Genomic DNA, 15,924 nt, shown 5'->3' with positions numbered 1-15,924 from the left:
GGTGCACACGCCTTTTTGGGCGTTCCGTTCGCCAAGCCGCCTGTAGCCGCTCTGCGCCTCGCTCCACCTCAGCCTGTAGAAGGATGGGATGGAGAGAAGAATGCCACTCAGCAGCCGCCAATGTAAAACATCTTTTATCTGCAAGTTGATTAATCACATTAATAACAGTAAAACATTCTTATTCCAGATGCATTCAAAATAAAGCAATTTCAGAAGAATTTTACTCTAAACTTGGAATGGAAGTAGAAATCCCAGACATTTCCGAGAACTGCCTTTACCTCAATATTTACACTCCTGCAAACAGAGCTCCTGATGTCAAACTCCCAGTAAGAACCAGCTCCATACTCTGGTGTAAATACATGCTTTAGACAAAGTGCATTGAATAAAACATTGTTCTTTACAGGTTATGGTTTGGATCCATGGAGGAGGGCTTAATATAGGCTCTGCTTCTTCCTATGACGGCTCTGCAATGGCTGCTTATGAGGATGTGGTTGTGGTGTTGATACAGTATCGCTTAGGACTTCTGGGATTTTTCAGGTGGAACTTCACAGGGTCTATTTGTTTCCTATTTGGAATTAGCATCCTCTATAACAAAAGAATATAACAGACATTTGCAAATCATACACAACCTTTTTCAAACTGAACTCTACATGTCAAACTAATGTGCATATTTTAAATAATGAAAGTCCTGCACTGGAGAGGCAAAAAAAATAATACTTCCCGCACACAGCCAACCTTGCAAAAATGTGGGTCTTGAGACCTGTTCCAGGACCGAAACATTGACCTAATCTTAATAAACTATTTTTGCAAGGTTGGCTGTGTGCGGGAATTATTATTATTTTTACTCATGTACACTGAGATTTTCCCTCATCTCTTACGCACCTGCCTCTAGTAATAAATGTGTGAAGTTTTTCTTCTATTTTGTAGCACTGGTGAGGCAGACATGGCTGGAAACTTTGGCTTTTTGGATCAGGTTGAGGCTCTGAAGTGGGTGCAGCAGCACATCCACAATTTTGGTGGGAACCCAGATCTAGTCACTATATTCGGGGAGTCAGCGGGAGGATGGAGTGTGTCTTTCCTGGTAGGTAACACAAAGCAGTTGATACTTTAACTCGACATACTACAGTTCTTCCAAATCTTTGTTTAATGTTACAGCATCTTTCGCCTTTGTCCAACGGTCTGTTCCATCGTGGCATTGCACAGAGTGGTACAGCTGCAACTGAATTTATACAAACGGACCCTCTTCCAGTTGCACATGTAAGTGTCTGACTCATAACGTATTCATGCGATATTTTCATTAGGGATGCACATCTGAGAAAAATATTACTGGTGTCTATTTTTTTTAATATTGAATCGATACCTGTTTTTGGTTCCACTGTGAAAAAACACTACTTTAATGATTTAATCTTGGTGTATAGGACACAATGCGCATGGCAGGGTAGTCCAATTCAGGTCGACCTTAGACATTTTTTTTAGACCTGCTTTAATGTGAAAGATAATGGAAAAATTCCCTTACTTCAAAAAGATGCAATCAAAAAAGGTTATGTGCAAACAAGAAATAGGTGTCACAAAGGTGTCTTGTGTACAATGAATAATGAAACTTTTAAAAGGGGGTAAAAATACAAATAATCTGGAGGTTTAAATAATCTGGAGCTTTCTCATTTCGGCCTCGGCAATTTAGTTTAGTAGAGTACTCTCGTCTTTGCTGAATGTTTTCACTCTGTAAACCAAATTCCCATGTGAGCAACAAATTATCCACTGCTTTGAAGAAAGATGTCTGTGTAGGCTCTCAGTCGTACAGGAGTTGTCCATCTTCAATGAATGAATTAATCTTCTGTACTCTGTAGTTGACGTATCGAACGTTTCGCCTCTCATCCAAAAGGCTTCATCAGTGCACTAAGGTTCCAGCTCAGCCCGCAGCCCAGATAAAGACCACTGGTAGAGTTGAGCTTTGCTCAGTCCCTCCCCTCTATTAACAGCATCTTCATAGTTATCAATCTTTGTAGTTCTAAGTCCTAGTGACCTAGCCCACACCTGAATTTCAGTCTGAACGGCCCTTCTCTCAGATGATCATGCTTATTACCTGCCTATTGATCTGTCCTGGGTTGAGTCTCAGCCTCATTAGCAGGCCTTGCACGAAGGACATTGTTGTACAATGGGAAAAAAGATTAAATCGAAGGCCGCCATTACTGTTCATGCAGAGGTTCTCTTTCTTCACAAGATTACAGCCTCTTCTGTAACACTTTGAAGGAAATTCTCCAGGAATAGGCTTGCATTGGGTATCGGCAGATACTCAAACCATCCATCCATCCATCCATCCATTTTCTTCCGCTTTATCCGGGGCCGGGTCGCGGGGGCAGCAGTCTCAGCAGAGATGCCCAAACTTCCCGATCCACGCACACCTCCTCCAGCTGTTCTGGGGGGACCCTGAGGCGACACCAGGCCAGTTCGGAGACATAGTCCCGCCAGCGTGTCCTGGGCCTTCCACGAGGCCTTGTCCCACTAGGACATGCCTGGAACACCTCCCGCGGGAGGCGACCAGGAGGCAAAATAAAATAAATCTATATCAAAACGATCTAATCTGGATCGGTGCGTCTCCAATCAGTACAGTTCTTAACACTTATGAATTGTTCTGTAGATGGTTGCTAACTTGTCTGGCTGCAGCACTGAAAGCACTGACATTATTCGAGACTGTGTGAGAAACCTTGATCTTCAAAAAATAGTGGAAATCGCTCAGGTTTGTTCGTTTGTTTACTTATTTATTATCGTGTTTGCTGTCTCATCCTCTTACTTTTTCTCACTATTCCAATACAGATAAAAGAACTGATGTATCCAGTACCTGTCGATGGACTTTTCTTGACCAAATCTGTGGATGAATTGTACCGTAATCATGAGATTATAAAGGTTCCTTTCATGACGGGTGTAACAAGTGACGAAGGCGGCTGGTTAGTGGCCGAAGTAAGTAATAAGTATTTAGGCACTCTTCGCACACATATCTGATTTTTCTGCTACTTGCTTAGTTTTTATCACCACCAAACTGGACCGAGGGAATGACTCGGGAGGAGGTTAAGAGCAGCTTGTCCCTGTTATACCCTGATGTGAGATTTGCATTCTGGGTACTGCTTCATTCTATTTGAGATTTTATATTGGTCTAACTAAAAGTGTGTTTTTGTTTTAAGCCGTTAGATGTAGTGTTCAATTTAATAATAGATGAATACACTGGAAAAAGTGAAGACCCCCAAAAGCTTCGGAAGGCCTACACTGATTTGATCGGAGATTTTATATTCAACTTCCCTGCACGGAAAACCATCAATGCCCATAAAGGTTTGACATAGCACTACAATTGGCAAAAACATACAGAAGATCTGCAATGAAACGTATAACAAAGAGAGCAGTATACTGAAGTCCTGGTTATTTGTATTCTATCTAGATACTGGGGCACCTGTGTATTTTTACGAGTACAACTTTGTCCCTCAAATGCTAAAGGAAACAAGGCCAGATTTCGTGGGAGCGGACCATGCAGATGATATCTTCACTGTGTTTGGATTCTGCTTCACAACTACACATGTGAAATTGAATGGTAGGTGCACAGTTGAAATCAACCTACAGATTTTTATTTGACCCTCTGTAGACTTACCCTTACCCTACATCTAGACATTTGATATATATTCTTTATCTGATTTCAGTGGAATGCTCCAAAGATGAGAAAGACGTCTCCAAAACTGTTATGAAATACTGGGCAAACTTTGCTCGCACTGGGTAAGTCCCATCAGTTAAGATATCATTGTACAAGTATTACTGCGTAGTTAGTGATGCATTGTTACTGCTTGTGCTAAAGGTCTCCTAACGGGGATGGACTGGTGCACTGGCCAGAGTATGGACAAGAAGAGAACTACCTGGTTATTGACACGGAGCAGGTGGTCCGTCAGCAGCTGAGGAAAGAGCGCTTTGAGTTCATGACTCAGACGCTCCCAAAGATCTCTGGTACAAAGTGCATGAGCTATCAGTTCTCTTTGTTGATGGACTGCAAAAATATTGTCTGATTCTGATTATGCTCTTCAGTGTTTGATAGATCGCTGAATCACTGATTATATGTTAATATTGTGTCTTTGCAGCTCCTGTTGTTCAAACAACACTGGGCAGCCTGAAAGGCACCTATGTCCCTGTGAAGGGCAAAGAAACTGGTGCACACGTCTTTTTGGGCGTTCCGTTTGCCAAGCCGCCTGTAGCTGCTCTGCGCCTCGCTCCACCTCAGCCTGTAGAAGGATGGGATGGAGAGAAGGATGCCACTCAGCAGCCGCAAATGTAATCCATCTTTTATAAGTAACTCTAGTAATAACAATTCTAACAATTTTACTTTTTTCAGGTGCATCCAAAGTCAAGCTTTTCTTAAAGAACTTTACTCAAAAGTTGGAATGGAAGTTGAAATCCCAGATGTGTCAGAGGACTGCCTTTACCTCAATATTTACTCTCCTGCAAACAGAGCTCCTGATGCCAAGCTCCCAGTAAGAACCAGCTCAAAGCTCAGCTGTAAATATGTGTGCATTAGACAAAGTGCCTTGAAGGAAAGGTGATGCTCTTCAATTATAGGTTTTGGTTTGGATCCATGGAGGAGGATTCACTATCGGCGCGGCTTCTTCCTATGACGGCTCTGCCATGGCTGTTTATGAGGACGTGGTCGTGGTGTTGATACAGTATCGCTTAGGACTTCTAGGACTTTTCAGGTGGGACTGAACTGGGTCACATTTTTTCAGTCTCTTTAAGTTTCTTTTTTGAAGTGATCAGCTAGCCTCGCTAACGCCAGACTAAAATCACAATTGGGTGCTGCGAATGTCTATCATATGCGTCTGCACGTAGCCATAGCCAATCAAATCATCGTATAAGATGACATATGACGTACCCGCCGCTGTAAACTTTTTAACTCATCATCAGTAAAAAAGTTTGTCTTCTTCCCACTCCTTTTCGAGCTATAATGTTATTTATTTTATTCTGTTGGCCAATTATAGAGGTAAAGGAAGTATGTTGTATGTAAAGGGACAGATAAGGCATGTACCCTTGTCTCTGTATTTGTTCTTGAACACTGTATAGTTTTGTTTATGGCTCGAATAAAATGTTAAATTCAAATTCAATTCAAGTAAACTATTTAGAACACGGTCTAAATCTTGATTGAAAATAGCATTGCGTCTGCTCCTGTCATGTTGGATCTGTAAATAAACATTGGCTTATTTTTATCCCTAAACAAGCTTAAACAAGCTTCTGTATGTCGAATAGCGCGTCATTGTCTTGCCGTCCCTCCTCGTTCTGTGATTGGTCCCCAAATCCATGCGAAGCTTTCGGCCATGGTCCCCGGGCTTCTGTGCAGTTCGATGGACGCGTGCACACAGCAGTCTGGTGTCAGCCAGGCTGGGGATCAGCTTCAATCACAAAAGAAAGAGTGATCTGTTTATGTCACACAATTTTGTATATTTAATACACTAAACATCCTCCAATTATTACTAATTTCAGCACCGGTGAGCCGGACATGGCTGGAAACTTTGGTCTTTTGGATCAAGTTGAGGCTCTGAAGTGGGTGCAGCAGCACATCCATCATTTTGGTGGGAACCCAGATCTGGTCACTATATACGGGGAGTCGGCAGGAGGGATGAGTGTATCTTTCTTGGTAGGTAATACAAAGCAGATACTTTTAGTCAACATTTACTTCTTTATAACATCTGTTTATTTTAACAGCACCTTTCGCCTTTGTCAAACGGTCTGTTTCATCGTGGCATCGCACAGAGTGGCACAGCTGCACTTTTTGAACTCATGCGATTTGACCCACTTCCAATTGCACAAGTTAGTGTCCACATTACAAAACAAACTTCTAAAGTTCCCATATTTGTATTATCATTCCTAACTTACACTTTAAATTGTTTCTTAGATGGTTGCAAACATGTCAGGCTGCAGCACTGAAAGCACAGAAATGATTCGTGACTGTGTAAGAAACCTAGATGTTCAAAAACTAGTGGAGCTCTCTGAGGTTAGTTTTTAGTCCTATTGTTAGCACAAAAGCTGTCTCTACCTTAACGTTTGCTTGCTTCCAATGCAGATACAGGAATTGAGATACACCCTAACTGTTGATGGTCGTTTCTTAACCAAATCTGTGGATGAATCGTTCCATAATCACGAAATTATTAAGGTTCCATTCATGACGGGTGTAACAAGTGATGAAGGCGGCTGGTTACTCCCTGGTGTAAGTAAAAAACAATCGGGTCCTTTCATAGGTCAGGACTTCCTTGAAATCTCAGCCGGTCTTGATTAAATAAAGATCAATTATAAATACATAAGTAAACAAATAAATACATAAACAAGTATGAACAGTAGAAGTATTTTGGCACACGTCACACAAATAATTGCTATTCCCCAGTTTATGGCACCACAAAACTGGACAGAGGGAATGACGCGGCAGGAAGTGAAGAGCATACTGGGTCTCTTCTACCCTGATGTGAGATATTATGATGCGCTTTTTAGATTTTAAAGTGCTTTAACTAATAATATGTTTTGTTTTTTGTTGTTTTCAGCCTAGTAATATAGTATTAGATTTAATGATTGATGAATACACAGGGAAAAGTGAAGATCCCCAAAAACTCCGGAAGGCCTTCACTGATTTGCTTGGGGATTTCCTATTCAACATCCCTGCACTGAAAACCATAAACGCCCATAAAGGTTTGACATGGAACCAAAATTTTACAAACTTGTTGCAAAAATGTATTTAAAGTGGTTTGTATATTTAGAGTCAAATATCAGTACACTACTTTAATCAGAAAGTTGTGATATACATAGAGACCAGTACACTGAAGTCCTGGTTGTTTTATGTTGTTCCAGATGCTGGGGCTCCTGTGTATCTTTACGAGTACAACTTTGCCCCTCAATTGTTGACGAAACTCAGGCCAGATTTCGTGGGAGCGGATCACGGGGATGATCTCTTCACTGTGTTTGGGTTCTGCTTCACAACTAAACATGTTAAAATAGTTGGTATGTACCGGTAACCCCAATTACTTAGTGTCTTATTGTGATTGTATCAAAGGTTTCCAAAGAGTTGTCACCTGGGCTGGGTTTCTACTTTTTGGAAAACTTTTTGCTGTGATGGAACATTCCTGGATGACTGAGAGAGCGTTTGCAAACATTCCTTATCCCTACCTTTGAAGTGACTCAAAGCAATTCACACTGTTTTACTTGTAAAATAGTCTTTTCTTCAGAGCTAATGTTTTATGAGTTTATTCTCATTTTAATTTCAGAGGAATGCTCCAAAGAGGAGGAAGAATTCACCAAAAGTGTCATGAAATACTGGGCAAACTTTGCTCGCACTGGGTAAGTACCATCAACAAAGATACGATGATTCTTCAAAATTTAAAGTGCATATGAGACATTTGACACAATTTTTGCTAAACATAGTTAACATTGAGATTTTGCTGAATATTTTCCCCAGTTTTCTTTAGTTTGACAATTTATGTGATGTTTAAAGTTTCACTTCCTTATTGGATATGGACAGGAAGTGACATAGATAGAGGCAAACACTGTTGCCATGCCGACCATGTTATGTCAATGGATGATGATATGTGAGTCAAACTGCTTTGGAGCATTACCTCTATCTCTGTCATTTCTTGTCTGTAGCTTAAAAATTGAAATAAAAAATACTTTTCTTCATTAATTTGCTGCTTCACTAAAATAAAATGATAATTATTACTTACAACAGATGTTATCCATCTAAATAAGTCATGTTTTCAAAAGCATTAAAACCTGTCAGCTGCACTTCAAGTCCTGCTAGTTGCTGATTCACGGTTTCTTTGTGATTATTTGTAGGTCTCCAAATGGGGAGGGTCTGGTGCACTGGCCACAGTATGGACAAGAAGAGAACTACCTGTTTATTGACACGGAGCAGGTGGTCCGTCAGCAGCTGAGGAAAGAGCGCTTTGAGTTCATGACACAGACGCTCCCAAAGATCATTGGTACAAAATACATTTACTGTCAGTTGTTCTTTTTGTGCTACACACGCGCTTATTTGTTATGACTGTTCCCAGTGTTTAATTTGATTCCCCATTTGGGGACACGCATTCCCCCACCTTTCAGTTTTTCAGAGAATTGGATCCAGAAATTATTTAGGAGGATCCGGCAAAGGTTTGATCTGATCTAACAGTGTTTTATGAGAATGGTCCGGCAACTGTTTTGGCCTGTTCCCCCAAATCCATCACAAGAGACCAAAAGTGTTCCTGAAACTAATAATTTACAAATTAAGCACTGACTGTACTACAAGGAAAGGTGCCAAAACACTTGAGTAAAGTGACATGTCAGCTTTAACTGACTCTAATCATTGTAATCTAGATGCGCCAACATAAGATATATAAAGAAAGATATTTAACTTTTTCAAAATTACCCTCTTCTACATTGTTCTTCTGCATTATACAGGTGGCAGGCTAACCCATATGATCATATTGTGTGTTTACAGCTCCTGTTGTTCAAACAACACTGGGCAGCCTGAAAGGCACCTATGTGACTGTGAAGGGCAAAGAAACTGGTGCACACGCCTTTTTGGGCGTTCCGTTCGCCAAGCCGCCTGTAGCCGCTCTGCGCCTCGCTCCACCTCAGCCTGTAGAAGGATGGAACGGAGAGAAGGATGCCATTCAGCAGCCGCCAATGTAATCCATCTTTTATAAGTAACTCCAGTAATAACAATTCTAACAATTAAGCTTTTTGTCAGGTGCATTCAAAGTAAAGCTTTAGTAAAAGAACTTTACTCTAAAGTTGGAATGGAAGTTGAAATCCCAGACATTTCCGAGGACTGCCTTTACCTCAATATTTACACTCCTGCAAACAGAGCTCCTGATGCAAAGCTCCCAGTAAGAACCAGCTCATAGCTCAGATGTAAATACATGCATTAGACAAAGTATTGAATTAAACATTGTGATGTCCTTTATAGGTTATGGTTTGGATCCATGGAGGAGGGTTCACTATGGGCGCAGCTTCTACCTATGACGGCTCTGCAATGGCTGCTTATGAGGACGTGGTCGTGGTGTTGATACAGTATCGCGTAGGACTTCTGGGACTTTTCAGGTAAAACTGAATTGGGTCGAATTTTTCAGTCTCCTTCAGTTTCTTTTTGGAGTGATCAGCTTCAATTACAGAAAAAAGAGTGATCTGTTTATGTCACACAATTTAGTATATTTATTAGAATAAACTCCTCCAATTATTACTAATTTCAGCACCGGTGAGCCAGACATGGCTGGAAATTTTGGTCTTTTGGATCAGGTTGAGGCTCTGAAGTGGGTGCAGCAGCACATCCATCATTTTGGTGGGAACCCAGATCTAGTCACTATATATGGGGAGTCGGCAGGAGGGATGAGTGTATCTTTCTTGGTAGGTAACACAAAGCAGATACTTTTAGTCAACATCTCTTATAATTTACTTCTTTCTGAACCTCTGTTTATTTTAACAGCACCTTTCGCCTTTGTCAAACGGTCTGTTTCATCGTGGCATCGCACAGAGTGGCACAGCTGCACTTTTTGAACTCGTGCGATTTGACCCACTTCCAGTTGCACAAGTTAGTGTCCACATTACAAAACAAACTTCTAAAGTTCCCATATTTGTATATGTATTTGTATTTGTATTATCATTCCATCCTTACACTTTAAATTGTTTCTTAGATGGTTGCAAACATGTCAGGCTGCAGCACTGAAAGCACAGAAATGATTCGTGACTGTGTAAGAAACCTAGATGTTCAAAAACTAGTGGAGCTCTCTGAGGTTAGTTTTTAGTCCTATTGTTAGCACAAAAGCTGTCTCTACCTTAACGTTTGCTTGCTCCCAATGCAGATACAGGAATTGAGATACACCCTAACTGTTGATGGTCGATTCTTAACCAAATCTGTGGATGAATCGTTCCATAATCATGAGATTATTAATGTTCCATTCATGACGGGTGTAACAAGTGATGAAGGCGGCTGGTTACTCCCTGGTGTAAGTAAAAAACAATCGGGTCCTTTCATAGGTCAGGACTTCCTTGAAATCTCAGCGGGTCTTGATTAAATAAAGATAAATTATAAATAAATAAACAAATAAATAAATACATGAACAAGTATGAACAGTAAAAGTATTTTGGCACACGTCACACAAATATTTGCTATTTCCCAGTTTATGGCTCCACAAAACTGGACAGAGGGAATGACGCGGCAGGAAGTGAAGAGCATACTGGGTCTCTTCTACCCTGATGTAAGATTTGCATTTTGAGTTCAATTTTATGATGCGCGTTTCAGGTATTACAGTGCTTTAACTAATAGTATGTTGCGGTTGTTGTTTTTTTGTTCTTTTTAGCCTAACGATGTAGCATTAGATTTGGTGATTGATGAATACACGAGAAAAAGTGAAGACCCCCATAAACTCCGGAAGGCTTTCACTGATTTGATTGGGGATTTCCTATTCAACATCCCTGCACTGAAAACCATAAATGCCCATAAAGGTATGACATGGAACTAAAATGTGACACACTTTTTGGAAAATGTGTTACAAAGTGTCATGCCAGTATATTCCTTTAATGACAAAGGTGTGACCAATAACAATGATGTCCTGGTTGTTGTATGTTGTTTCTAGATGCTGGGGCTCCTGTGTATCTTTATGAATACGACTTTACCCCTCGAATGCTGAGGAAAATGAGGCCAGATTTTGTAGGGGCGGACCACGGAGATGATATCTTCACTGTGTTTGGATTGTGCTTAACAACTAAACATGTTAAAATAATTGGTACGTACAGCATTAAATAACCCCAGTTATTGAGTTCGGCCAAAGCACTATAAGGGGCTCTTATAATTGTATAGCAGTCCCCCAAACTGCCCCCTCTCTAACATACACTAACACACTCCTACCCATGTATAGGACAAATTAAAATTTTAATTCTAATTGTTTAAATTGAGCGTGAAGCGGACAAATCAAACACACATCGCTCCCCTCCTCTCAAACACCCACATACATGCTCCTCTAGTCGTACAAAAAAAATGCAAAAATCAACATTGTAATTGTGCACAGCCCCAAAAAGTCAAAGTCAGACTGAGAGTCCTGGACCCCTACCATGAGGTAGGAATGTGCGAGTACTTTCCAAAAATATATAGTTTATGGTAGCCACAAAAGCGGAAACACTGTTTTCGAATTGGAATATTATTCTTTCTTCTTATCCCCATCGCCTTTTTCACCCAGTGAACATTTGTGAAGAACAGATTTTGGCCCAAAATTTTCTGAGATAGGACTTGTTTGTCGTAGAATCCAAAAAATTGATACAGACTTACATCATGAAAAATATTATTATGGCAACACAGTCCGCCATATTGGATGTTATTTTGAATGAAATCTGCCATTTTTTTTCACATCATACAAAACATTTGTTTTATGGTTTAAATGCGCCACAAACTGTATGAACAATTTAGCTTTTTTTTGTAAAAAAAAAAAAAAGGGCTCCCATTCGCACAAGCAAGATCTTTATTATTTGTTATAGTTGTTACAGTCCTAGTCCTAAACACTTTAATGTTGGCAAAATTGTAATTGGTCCCAACCGCGCCACCATCGGAATTATATGGAGAAAATGTAAATAATTTGGCACAAAATTACATTTGGTCGTTCCGATCAAAAAAGTCAATCAAACCCATGCCATATTTTTCACGGTGTTGCCGTGGCGATTGCCAGAATGTCCCATTTTAATGTAAGATTGAATGAGAGAAAGGCCACTTTGCTTTGGAAACTCTTGCAAAGAGTTTCCAAAGAGCTTTTACCTGGTGTCTACATTTTTGAATATTTGGCTGTAATGGAACATTCTTGGACGATTTAGAGAACTTGTGCAAACATTCTTTATCTCTGCCTTTGAAGAGTCTCATCCTATAATTTACTTGTGAAATTGTCTTCCGAACTAAATTTTGCTGAGTTTATTCTCATTTTAATTTCAGAGGAATGCTCCAAAGAGGAGGAAGAATTCACCAAAAGTGTCATGAAATACTGGGCAAACTTTGCTCGCACTGGGTAAGTACCATCAACAAAGATACTATGATTCTACAAAATTTAAAGTGCTGAATTTTTAGCTGAATATTTTACCCTGTTTTTTTTAGTTCACCATTTTTGTGAGGTTTATAGTTTCATTTCCTTATTGGACATTGACAGGAAGTGACACAGTAGATAGAAGCAAACAGTGTTAATTTTGTCGACTAAAATATTTAGTCTTAATTTTAGTCAAAGTGATATTTTTGACGACTAAAACTGGACTAAAACTAAATTAAAAGTTTCTCATGAGACTAAAACTATGACTAAAATGTCCAGATATTTTAGTCGACTAAAATAAGACTAAATAAAAATGAAAAGGAGAGACTAAAATCATCCAAACTTCTATTGACCGTCTGGAAAAAGCCTCATATCATTTAAATTCACTGCCAAATGAACAGGTCTGAGCTTTGTTCATGTGGAGCAGCTCCATGAAGTCGAGGACCACGATTAAACATGATTATAATGAATATTATAAATACAAGTAGACTAAATAAGTCTTAATTTTAGTCGACTAAAATTGCATGTCTAGACTCAAATTTAACAGTTTTTTTTTACTAAATCTTGACTAAAATTAAAATACATTTTAGTCAAAAGACTAAAACTATAATAAAATATGTTGTCAAAATTAACACTGGAAGCAAACCATTTTAAACTGTTTCCGTGCCGACCATCTTACATCAATGGGAAATGAGTCAAACTGCTTTGGAACTTTATCTCTATCTATGTCACTTCCTGTCTGTAGCTTAAAGAGACTAGATGCAAGTTGGTCATTTTATGCTCACTACTGCTACCTCAGGTCTTACATCTGCAGTCTCTATATTAAGCTTGTGCATGACGGCACTTCGGACCCGAAGTAACAACTTTTTGAGTGACAGTGCAGGCAGTTGTGGTGCATTGGTCTGGGCTCATTCTACACATTAGGTTATGGCTGGAACATGTTGGGGGATAATACTAAGTTTAAACATTTTTAAACCCAATATAGTCCCTTTAAACATTGTAATAAAACTAACTTTTCTGCCCAACATTTCTTCATTAGTTTGCTGCTTCACTGAAATAAAATGATAGTTATTACTTACAACAGATGTTATCCATCTACAGTCTGGTCCATAAATATTGGCTCTATAAACCACAACAAAAGATTTGAAATGAAACAACCAAGGTGTGCTTAAACGACAGACTTTCAGCTTTAATTTGAGGGTATTTACATGCAAATCAGATGAATAGTGTAGGAATTACAACCGTTTGTTAGTGTGGCTATCGCCAGACAAAATATCACAAGTTATATTTAGTCTGGGTCATTTTGGTTTACGATTGTCCATAGCCGCTTATTGGGCGATACGAATGTCTATCATATGCGTAATGCGTCTGAACGTAGCCATAGCCAATCGTATCATCGTATCAGATGACATTTGACTGTAAACCTTTGAGCTAAACTATTAGGAACACGGTCTAAAGCTTGATCAAGGCAAGGCAAGTTTATTTGTAGAGCACAATTCATACACAAGGCAATTCAAAGTGCTTCACAGTTGAAAAAAAAATTACAAGAAAACAGATAAAATCAATAAAAACATCTGCATAAAATTAATCAATTGTAGTAAAAAGTAAGAGTGCAGATAAAATACTCTCAGTCATATGCATGGGCAAAAAGAACTGTTTTCAGCCTGGATTTGAACATTGTCAGAGTTGAGGCCTGTCTCATGTCCTCATGAAGACTGTTCCAGATTTTAGCTGCATGAAACTGAAACACAGCCTCACCGTGTTTATTATTGACTCTGGGAACCACCAGGAGACCCCTCCCTGAAGTTCTCAGGGCCTGAGATGGTTCATATGGCTCTTAACATGTCAGAGATGTACTTCTGCGCTAATCCATGAAAAGACTTATACATAAGCAGATGTTTTAAATTATATTCTCTGAGTGACAGGAAGCCAGTGCAGAGACCGGAGCACTGGACTAATATGGTTGTATTTCCTGGTTCTTGTCAGGACTCGAGCAGCAGCGTTCTAGATGTACTGCAGCTGTCTGACAGCTTGTTTAGAGAGGCCAGTGAGCAGCCGTTACAGTAGTCTAGCCTGCTGGATAAGTCTCTCTAAGTCTGGTTTTGACACTATTCCTCTGATTTTAGCAATGATTTTTTGGTTTTAGAGAGAGAGACTCAAGGTGACTGATAACACTTGTGTCTGTGGGCTAAAAACAATTATCTCAGTTTTGTCTGAGTTTAGTTGATCAGTTCACAAACTGATCTGTTGGATGCAGTGACAGAGTGTATCTACACTACAGGCCCATGTTCACCAGCCGTCAGTGACACGTAGATTTGACTGTCATCTGCATAGTTGTGGTACGACACATTGTTGCTGTTTATTAGCTGACCCAATGGAAGCATGTACAAGTTGAATAAGAGGGGCCCGATTGACCCCTTAGGGACTCCACAGGTCATGGCAATTAAAAGATGGAGTCGCTGCTGTCACGTTGGATCTGTAAATAAACTTTTTTTTTTTTTTTATCCGCAAACAAACTACATGCGTCATCGTCTTGCCGTCCCTTCTTGTTCTGTGATTGGTTCCCAAATCCATGCAAAAATATCGGCCATGGTCCCCAGGCTGTTGTGCAGTTCGAAATTATTCGAGCGCACACAGCAGGATGGGTTTACCCAGGCTAACCGTTTATATGTGTGCCTCCCACTTTTGAAGGGGCCAAAGGTATTGGGACAAAGTACAAATAATAAATCCAACTTTTTTCTTTTTCATATTTGATTGCAAATCCTTTGCAGTCAATTACAGTCTGAAGTCTAGAAGGCATAGACGGCACCAGATGCTGGGTTTCATCCCTGGTGATGCTCTCCCAGGCCTCTACTGCAAATGCCTTCAGTTCCTGCTTGTTCTTGGAACAAGCAACTATCAGAAAATAATCCCATTCAAATAAATGGAGCATTCTACTTACATTGCGAAGAGCCGTATAATAAACAGTTTTGATGCACACCAGTTAGCGTTAGAATGTCCATAAAAATAGGAATTGAGTCCTAATTTTATGGACCTGACTGTATTTCCAAAAGCATTAAAACCTGTCATCTGCACCTTAAGTCCTGCTGAGTTACTAACATATGGTTTCTTTGTGTTTATTTGTAGGTCTCCTAACGGGGATGGACTGGTGCACTGGCCACAGTATGGAAAAGAAGAGAACTACCTGTTTATTAACACGGAGCAGGTGGTCCGTCAGCAGCTGAGGAAGGAGCGCTTTGTGTTCATGACAGAGACGCTCCCAAAGATGCTGCAAGAGACTGAGAAGAAAGAACACATAGAATTATAGGACAATTCAGGAGAATAATTATTAAAGTGTTCTTCGGACCTCAATTTGTTTTTGTCTCCTTCACTGTTGGTTGAATTGTCCTGTTTGATTTTTTTAAAGCATAATCATGTATATCAGTGGTAAGCAACGTCAGGCCCGGGGGACAAAACCGGCCCCCCTTCATAGAACCTCTGGTCCTCAAGATGACTTTGAGGAATATTATTACACCACCAGAGATGAAATGCCTGTTAAAGTAGCAGGCTCAACTAATTACATTTTGCATATGTCCACTTTAAGACTTGTTAAGACCTTTTAAAGACCACTTATAAGATGCATACAATTACAATACACAGGTGAGATTTTGCATTTTAGTGCATTTCAGATCCTAAATAAAAGCAGAACATGGCGTCACATTTTCATTTACATTTCAAAGTTTTTATGCAAAAAAACAAAAACAAAAATACTGTAACATCCAGGCCAACATAATGTCCAACAGAGGTAATGTCCAAATAATCAGTCAGCAACAGATGGAAACGTGCCCGGCTCATCCCTGGTCTCTATCCCTCAGTCCCTACTCTCCTGCACTCAACA

General features: G+C 39.8%; 1 protein-coding gene across 1 annotated transcript in view; it reads left to right on the top strand.

Annotated features, from left to right (window-relative positions):
* ces2b (carboxylesterase 2b) overlaps nt 1-15,501 on the top strand; it is a 17,105-nt gene extending 1,604 nt beyond the window's left edge. The window contains exons 2-37 of the mRNA XM_079567479.1: nt 1-122; nt 188-326; nt 404-537; nt 928-1,081; nt 1,156-1,257; nt 2,639-2,737; nt 2,815-2,958; nt 3,021-3,098; nt 3,180-3,324; nt 3,431-3,580; nt 3,687-3,759; nt 3,839-3,984; nt 4,116-4,305; nt 4,367-4,505; nt 4,591-4,724; nt 5,506-5,659; nt 5,728-5,832; nt 5,918-6,016; nt 6,086-6,229; nt 6,404-6,481; nt 6,558-6,702; nt 6,862-7,011; nt 7,275-7,347; nt 7,840-7,985; nt 8,483-8,672; nt 8,735-8,873; nt 8,954-9,087; nt 9,237-9,390; nt 9,470-9,574; nt 9,678-9,776; nt 9,846-9,989; nt 10,164-10,241; nt 10,344-10,488; nt 10,620-10,769; nt 11,960-12,032; nt 15,174-15,501. The exon at nt 1-122 is cut by the window's left edge and continues 68 nt beyond it. Of these exons, the coding sequence (XP_079423605.1) occupies nt 1-122; nt 188-326; nt 404-537; nt 928-1,081; nt 1,156-1,257; nt 2,639-2,737; nt 2,815-2,958; nt 3,021-3,098; nt 3,180-3,324; nt 3,431-3,580; nt 3,687-3,759; nt 3,839-3,984; nt 4,116-4,305; nt 4,367-4,505; nt 4,591-4,724; nt 5,506-5,659; nt 5,728-5,832; nt 5,918-6,016; nt 6,086-6,229; nt 6,404-6,481; nt 6,558-6,702; nt 6,862-7,011; nt 7,275-7,347; nt 7,840-7,985; nt 8,483-8,672; nt 8,735-8,873; nt 8,954-9,087; nt 9,237-9,390; nt 9,470-9,574; nt 9,678-9,776; nt 9,846-9,989; nt 10,164-10,241; nt 10,344-10,488; nt 10,620-10,769; nt 11,960-12,032; nt 15,174-15,354 (4,635 nt within the window). The 3' untranslated portion in view covers nt 15,355-15,501. The remainder of the gene's footprint in view (nt 123-187; nt 327-403; nt 538-927; nt 1,082-1,155; nt 1,258-2,638; nt 2,738-2,814; nt 2,959-3,020; nt 3,099-3,179; nt 3,325-3,430; nt 3,581-3,686; nt 3,760-3,838; nt 3,985-4,115; nt 4,306-4,366; nt 4,506-4,590; nt 4,725-5,505; nt 5,660-5,727; nt 5,833-5,917; nt 6,017-6,085; nt 6,230-6,403; nt 6,482-6,557; nt 6,703-6,861; nt 7,012-7,274; nt 7,348-7,839; nt 7,986-8,482; nt 8,673-8,734; nt 8,874-8,953; nt 9,088-9,236; nt 9,391-9,469; nt 9,575-9,677; nt 9,777-9,845; nt 9,990-10,163; nt 10,242-10,343; nt 10,489-10,619; nt 10,770-11,959; nt 12,033-15,173) is intronic.
* Nucleotides 15,502-15,924: the final 423 nt, after the last annotated feature.

The sequence above is a fragment of the Gobius niger genome, assembly GCF_951799975.1.
Source record: "Gobius niger genome assembly, chromosome: 12".
Lineage (NCBI taxonomy): Eukaryota > Metazoa > Chordata > Actinopteri > Gobiiformes > Gobiidae > Gobius > Gobius niger.
Note: the sequence above shows the minus strand (reverse complement) of the source record. Positions and strands in the feature narration are given on the sequence as shown.